This window comes from Pyrus communis, chromosome 11 (assembly GCF_041283825.1).
Source record: "Pyrus communis isolate YQ-2024b chromosome 11, ASM4128382v1, whole genome shotgun sequence".
NCBI classification, from domain to species: Eukaryota; Viridiplantae; Streptophyta; class Magnoliopsida; order Rosales; family Rosaceae; genus Pyrus; species Pyrus communis.
This window is the reverse complement of record NC_142575.1, coordinates 29,903,159-29,910,801: the sequence shown is the minus strand read 5'-3', so window position 1 is coordinate 29,910,801 and position 7,643 is coordinate 29,903,159. Positions and strand designations below refer to the sequence as shown.

At 33.8% G+C, this 7,643-nt stretch overlaps 1 protein-coding gene across 3 annotated transcripts; it reads right to left on the bottom strand.

Moving 5' to 3' along the window:
- Positions 1-505: 505 nt before the first annotated feature.
- On the bottom strand, positions 506-6,814 carry LOC137742665 (protein SRG1). 3 transcript variants are annotated; one of them, XM_088680101.1, is made up of 4 exons: positions 6,504-6,814; positions 5,475-5,740; positions 1,616-1,940; positions 506-915 (listed from the first exon to the last, which is right to left on the bottom strand). In XM_088680101.1, exons 1-4 carry the CDS (start codon positions 6,774-6,776, stop codon positions 670-672), a joined length of 1,110 nt encoding a protein of 369 aa, XP_088536227.1. In that variant the 5' UTR covers positions 6,777-6,814; the 3' UTR covers positions 506-669. The 3 variants fall into 3 exon arrangements, with proteins under 3 accessions (XP_088536227.1, XP_068338690.1, XP_088536228.1); XM_068482589.2 differs by having other exon boundaries at positions 5,493-5,740; positions 6,504-6,813; XM_088680102.1 differs by lacking the exon at positions 6,504-6,814 and adding an exon at positions 5,882-6,021 and having other exon boundaries at positions 5,493-5,740.
- Positions 6,815-7,643: the final 829 nt, after the last annotated feature.

The following is a 7,643-nucleotide window of genomic DNA, read 5'->3' as shown; positions in this document are numbered from 1 at the left end:
AAGCTTTTCATTAAAATTCCCTTTAAATTTTGGGATGTTTAAGTAATAAATTAATTGTGATGCACTCACGGTTAAAGTTTTCAACTATAAGTTTGTCAAATAAATTATGGAGTTTTAACGAAATACTCCCTGATACTGTTCACTTTTAACGAAAAACCACATTTTTACCTTTACTGGATATTATTCACTACACTTTTATTTGTCCCTTTTCATTAAAACAAAATATTTTTGAAATTTTTGTTAGTTTCCCTAATAAATAAAGCATCATATCCAATAAAATAAAATAAAAAAAGATAACTATAGTTTGTCAATATTTTTTTGAGAGATCGCATTTTTTAACCATTAGTGTACCATTTAATGTGATAATTGATGTGTATGTGTCATGCTTATTAATTAATTTATCTCATTGGATATTAATTGTATGCATCACTTGTCACAAAAGATAATACACTAATATAATACAAAATTATAATCTCCCTAATATTACTTCAGATTTGTCTCATGATAACAGAGAATGGTGTCCAAACTTATTATTAGATGATAATTTCTGACAATTAAGACATCATTTGGGCAATATTAATTTTACAACATACACCTTTTTATTCCTTTCAGAAATTTACATAATCCTTTTTATTCTCTTCAGAGTAATTTCTCTACTGCTTAACATCATCACTTAATCCTCAACTCGTCAAGAAAAGATTTTCCATGAAGCTTACGTTGAAAAAATGCTTTGAAATATTCTTTAACACTCAGCCTTTTAAATGCTGCAGGTGTTTGCTCAGTGATCAAGCTAGAGGCCGGGCATATTTCACCATCAACTCCGGGGTTGTAAAATGTGGCGATTGAGAGCCTTTCTTTTTCAGAGTTCACAGTTGCACGATGTTCAATGCTACGATACGTCCCATTTGTTATAATCTGCCACGTATACATGCATATATTTAAACACAAAAAATAAAAGGCAACAGCTGCAATAGGTCTAAATTATTAAGGATCAAGCTTTTGTTTGAAATAATTAATTGTTCAAGACATTTCTCACAAAATATAGGACACACTCACGCAGTAAAAAGTTATTGAAGATTAAGCTATGTGTGAAAGATTCACATGCTTAACAACATAGTCAGTAAACATGACATGGATAACACTATATTCTTTTTTTTTATATAACAGAAAGTTTAGAGCAGGGGGAGACTACCCATTCCAAGTCCAAGGCATACCACATGCCTCTTTGAGGACTTATAGAGGGGGGTTTTAGCCTTTTTTTTTTTGTTTTTACAAATCGCTCACCAAGAGAGATTGCTAGCAGCGAGACTCAAACTTAAGTTTTGGTCTAGTAAAGAGAACGATTCTTACTAACTCAACTAACTCTTGTTCGCAACACTACACTCTTTATATACACTTATAAAATTGGTACTGAGTAATGTTGGAGTAAAATTCTTTTTTACCAGATATTTTTCTACGTAACGGTGTAAATTAATTTTGAATATCTATATGTAGTTAAGAAAGAATTGATCACCTGATGGTCAATGGTATGAAAATGACAGTTGGATAACGTTTTCATCTACGTATCGAGCAAGATGATATTCAAAAGGATAAAGTTATCAGTGAAAATCATTACCTCTAGAACGTCTCCAATATTCACAATAAATGCATCTGGTAGTGGCTTCACAGGAACCCAAATCCCATCTTTCTTTACTTGGAGGCCATCCATTTCATTGACTTGTAGGAGGATGGTGAGAGCTGCACCATCAGAGTGAGGGGTTAGACCGAGGACTTTCCCCGGCTGAGGACACGGAGGGTAATAGTTCACCCTCACCGCTTGCAATGCACCTTCGAATATGTTGGTCGCTTCGTTGGTTTCCATCTGCAAAGCTTTTTCCATTTGTGATAGGATAGTCATGGCTAGGTTTTTCAGTTCCAATGAGTAAGTTTCTAAAGTCTCTCTGCATTATAAAAATATAGGTGAATTATTTGTACATATATCTTACAATGATATATTGTGCCTAAAATATGTTACAATATATGCAAAATAATTTTCGTACAAAATAAAGCAATATTGTTTGATTCAAAATTAATTTACTTATTAATTTTACATATATCTTATACTAATAAAATGTGCCCTATATGCATGCAAAATAAACTACCTACATAATAAAGGGTTGTTATTTTGTATTAAAAAATAATTTACCTATAGTTTAAATAAAAATATAAATTAATTATTTGACAATACATATTATTGTTGCTTTTTTTTTTTGTCAAAAAATAGATTTTGTTAGATTAGCCACCGGTAGAGTTTAAACCCACACCATCATGTAAAAGCTTAATTCATTTCCACCATTGTGATAAAGGGCCAATTGCATATTACTATTGCTCAATATATTTAATAATACATGTAAATAATTTACCTATAAAAATAAGTTATTTGCTCATCATCAATTTGTAAATAGGTAAACTAATTGGTAGAATATTTTTGTACGTATTTGTATCTAGGGGTGGAAAAAAAATACCGAAAATTCCGAACCGTACCAAAAAATTCCTGAAACCAAACCAGAAATCCCAAAAATTTTGGTACCGATCCCGACCTTTTCGGTACGGGAATCAGTCTCACGATTTTTTCGCTAATCACAAACCGAACTGAAGTGAAAATATATATAGATTTAGATATTATAAGCCATTGGATTGGTTGATAATTAATCTCAACCGTTCATTCAAAATGAAACCCAGCCTCACCTTCACCTTCACTATTTGACCTCTCCGCCAAACTCTTTGACCTCACCTCACCTTCACTTCCTTACCTCCCTACTCCTGTACTCCTTTCAGTTCAGACCCACAAATCTCTCTCTCTCTCTCTCTCTCTCTCTCTCTCTCTCTCTCTCGACCTCCACTCTTTCACTCTTTCCCCCTTACCTTCACACTACATCCAGACTCCGGTCTTCCATTTTCTTTTTGCATTTGACAACTTCCTCTGCATTTGATAATCAATACAGCCACCTCTGCTTCCTTTTAATTCTCTCTTCATTAAGGTAATATTCTTGTCTTCATCTAGTAACAGGCTCGGCCCAGGCCCAGTGTAGGCAAGGCGACCGTCTGAGGCCCCAAAAAATTGGGGGCACCAAAATTATTAGGGTGGTATATTTATATATGTTTTTATAAGAGTATAAATTTATAAAATTTGGTTTAGTAACAAAGAAATTTAACTAGAACTAGTGGTTTTGTTGTTTAAAATTAATGAGGAGGTCTTAGGTTCAAAACATCATGTGTGCTTATTTACATTCCAATTTTTACAAATTTTTTTTTATAACAGTATAAATTTATAAAATTTGGCCAAATGATAAAGAAGTTTAATTAGAAGCAATGGTCTTTGTTGTTTAAAATTAACGAGAGGTCTAAGTTCGAAATGTTATCTGCATGTTTATTTTTTTTCAATTTTTACAAATTTTTGTTTGGTTGTTAATTTATTTACTAGTTAGTAGCTATGTAAGTTGCTATTTTTAAATAGCCACTCCAATTCAAGTCTAATCTTCAGCAAAGAGTAATGCGTAGACTAAATTTTTAGATCAAATATGCAAATAATATTACGTGTCATCAAAAAGTTTAATTTAGTGTTCATTCATTACTTATACATATTCTTAAAGACTCAAAAATATTAATATTTTTTTAGTCGTATATTGACAAGGTTAGTAAATAAGAAAAAATAACTCACGATTTATACAAAAACACTTTAAAAGTTCAGATGGAAAACAAAACTCATAATCTATCTACTTGTAAGCCCAAAGTTTTTTAGTTTCCTTCTCTTGATACAAAATAAATTAATTATTCCATGTTTCTAAATTATTGAGTTTGAAGTGTTTTTCTAAATATAATTGTATCGATGTCTTACATATGAAAACATGCATTTTTTTTATATGAAATGAGGGCACATTTTTTTACGTCGCCCCGAACCTCAAAAATCTCTGGACCAGCCTTGTCTGGTAATCTTGATGTGGTAAAGTCTATTTGCGGCTTCAATTCATTTTTAATTTGGGCATTTGAATTCTAGGGTTTGGATGTGGGGGTTTTCCATTTCGTTTGAATTCTAGGGTTTTGTGTTTCCAACAACATTGCTAGCAAGGCAAGTTTAAATAAATTCATTTTTTTTAATCTGTTCACGGTATTAATTTTTGGAATTTTTAACCACAAAGCCTTCATAAAACATGGTGGATTAGATTTGTTTATTAGCAAGATACCATCCATATTTGAATTCTATGTTTCTTACAGTCCCCTCTCTTTCTTTACAGGCATGAGAGAATTTAGGCCAATGAGTTTGGTTTCTTGCCTTGGAGATTCTAGGGAAGGATAGTTTTCTTTATTTTTCAATGAATGTTGTAATAGCAGAATGTTTTGCCGAGACTTTCTCTGAATTCGTGAGTGTATTTGCTACTTTAGCTACATGAACTATATGCTTAGCTGTAAACGAAGTTTCTATGTTGTTATAATTGTTTTGACACATGAGCCAAAAACTATTTCGGGATTCTTGAAAATTTGGTTTGGGATCGGTCTTGAAATTGGGATTCCTGAAAACTTCGGTTTGAGAATCGGAACAAGAGTTTCGGTTCGGTATCCCATACCAAACCAGCCCTAGGTGTGACATCCCACATCGCCTAGGGGAGTGATCCTTAAATGTATATTCCTATCTCTACCTAGCACGAGGCATTTTGGGAGCTCACTGGCTTCAGGTTCCGTAGGAACTCCGAAGTTAAGCGAAAAGGGGGCTAGAACAATCTCATGATGGGTGACCCACTGGGAAGTTGCTCGTGAGTTCTCAAAAACAAAACCGTGAGGGAATGGTAAGCCCAAAGCGGACAATATCGTGCTACGGTGGTGGAGCGGGCCGGGAAAGTGATCCGTCCTGGGTCGGGATGTGACTCTAGGTGTATCCCTAAAACACCCTAAAATAAATTGTTTTTAGTCTTTCAAATATAAAATAGAAAATTGGATTAATGTCGATGATGGTTTTATTAAATATTGGTGCCATAATTAGGGTTTCACCATGGTGATAATCATGATATACACGTAGGTACGTACTATTCTAGTTCATTGTTCTGGATACATTTTATGAATTATGTAGCGTACCTATGCGTATAGATTCAAAAGATTTGAAACAATATTTTACCTCATAAAAAGGACCAATATAAAAAAACTAATTCGACACCTGAGTTTAGTATAGGAAAATCATGTTAGGATGAATATAACATAGATGCCCTAATGCACTGATATCTATCAATAATATTATTAGACACATAAAAATGATTTCATTAGTAACACGTGTTAATAGAAGTAAGTCTGTATGTTACACTCACTTATGTCAGTACTCAACTAGAGATTGTCAGAAATAAAATCAGATTTTTTGTTTTTTTGTTTTACTAAATAACATTATTCTTGGATATATTCGTGCATTCACATTCATATTGCACAAAATCATAGACAAACATATTTACTTGGAATCACGAGAGGACCTGAAAGGAGAAGGGAGTTTTGGGAGTAGATGAGGCCTCCTCAGTTGGGCAGGAAGGGTGGTCAAGACGAAAGTGTCAGCCCAATCGAGTTTTTGGTCTTCAGAAACTACAAAATTTTGTCCAAAACCTTCAATGTCTCCTGGCTGTTGCGAAAATTTTTTCTTCTCTTCCATGGGTAGGTTGAAGAACTCTTGAGTTTCTGTCTTCATTTTCTCCAACAAGGAAGAGCTCACACCATGGTTTACCAACTGTAAAAATATATAGAGTGAATACTATGGCCAAAAAAAAACCTACGAAATAGCAAATTCTAAAATTTAGTATGCAGGACAGGTGAAAAAAACATAGGTTAGGCCTAGAAAGTAGCCAATTTAGTATGCACCATACTTCACCTGAGTAAGGGGGCGGTCTCACATATAAAGTCCAACGGCCACATGTACTTCACGTTATCCAATTTGTGTTGTTCATGTGTTAGGCTTGAAAACTCACCACACGTGAGTAAGGGTGTTGACAGTATGAATCCCAAATCGAAGAGAAGAGATTTTACATGTTCTTATAGTAACTGAACTACACTCCATATTGCCACTTGATTTTGTTACGAAACCTCAATATTTTTCAGATCAGCCCATTCGATTGATAGCTAAAATGGTTTTATCCGTAAAACGGTCCTTAAATAACCAAAAGGTCGAAGCCATGAATTTCCAAAAGGGTGGGCTGGCTGTTTTTAAGTTTGACTCACTTGTTGCTAACATGAATTTCAACCAACGACAAATCAAATCGTTGGGAAAGTTTGATATAGAAGTGGACTACTAATTAAGCTTAACTTGAGGTGAAATATATATATATATATAATTACATGATTACATAGTTATGTACTGCTCTTCATATCGCCAACGAAGACTAGATTATACTAGACTAAATGATCATCGGCAAATTCCTCGAACTCGTGGGCAAAAAACAATCAGCACTATTTGATGAAAGATTTAAGTGACAAAGGCTAGGTAATTTAATTACCTGAAAGAAACCCCACTCTTGGCAAGCAAAATGGAGCCTGGCTAGTTCAGATTCAGAAATGGTTGATTTTTGGGAAATCAATATCTGCATGTCAATGGATGGTATTTGATGAGCATGATGATCAGAACTGATGATCTCTTGATGAAGAGGCTGTACGTATCTGGGTGGGATTGTGAGTATTGGCTTCTGTACTAATTCTTGAACACTAGGAACAGGAAGAGAACCACCGTACAAGCTCTTCCCTGCAAATGCCTTTTCTTCCATACTTAGCATTTGCGTACGCTGTAAGTAATGGGTGTTTTAGATAGGCTCTGGTAATGATATATATACTGTGTACAATACTATGTGTGTGGATGTGTTGGTGCCACGACGACGACTGATGGTTTGTCACGGGCTCTCCTTTGTGCCTCACTTTCTGTATGAGCTCGGTAGCGATATGGACCAGTCACCAACGTACCTTTGAATCTTGATCTGATTAGATTAGTCTGTCTCTCTTTAGAAAGGACACGTGGTTCTTTCATATATAATTAAAATAATGACTATTTTAATGATCAAGTATTATTCTTATCTATTTGTATATTACATAAATGATGAGTTAGAGCATCTACAGCGAACTACCTAAATGAGATCCTAGCTAAAGTTTAGAGAGGATTTGAAAATGTTCATTTCCAATCACACTTTCAATCCACTTCTTGAGATAGAGATTAGTCCACAATTATAACTTCCTAACTTAGAGTCACTTAGTATTACGGTATAGTGATATTTCTCTTTACTTGTAAGTAAGAGGTTTTAGGTTCGATTCTTGTCAAATACAAGTTTGAACCACATTATTGCTAGCCAATTATGAGGCTAAACCTATCATTTCCCCCCTTTAGTATAGATAATATCGTTTGTTCAACCAAAAACCAAAAAAAAAAAAATAAAATAAAAAAACATTCCTAACTTAGAGAATATAATTGGAGAAGAAATTTTTTAAGGATCTCTTAAAATAATTTCCTAGTCTTTTTAGCTGCAATCTAACTAAAAACTATTTCGTTGTATTTGACTTCATAAGACAAAACATATCACTAGAGATGACACGTATCAATGTCTAGAAAGGGCTAAAAAAAGGATAAAATGTACGTAGTTGCTTTATTCTTA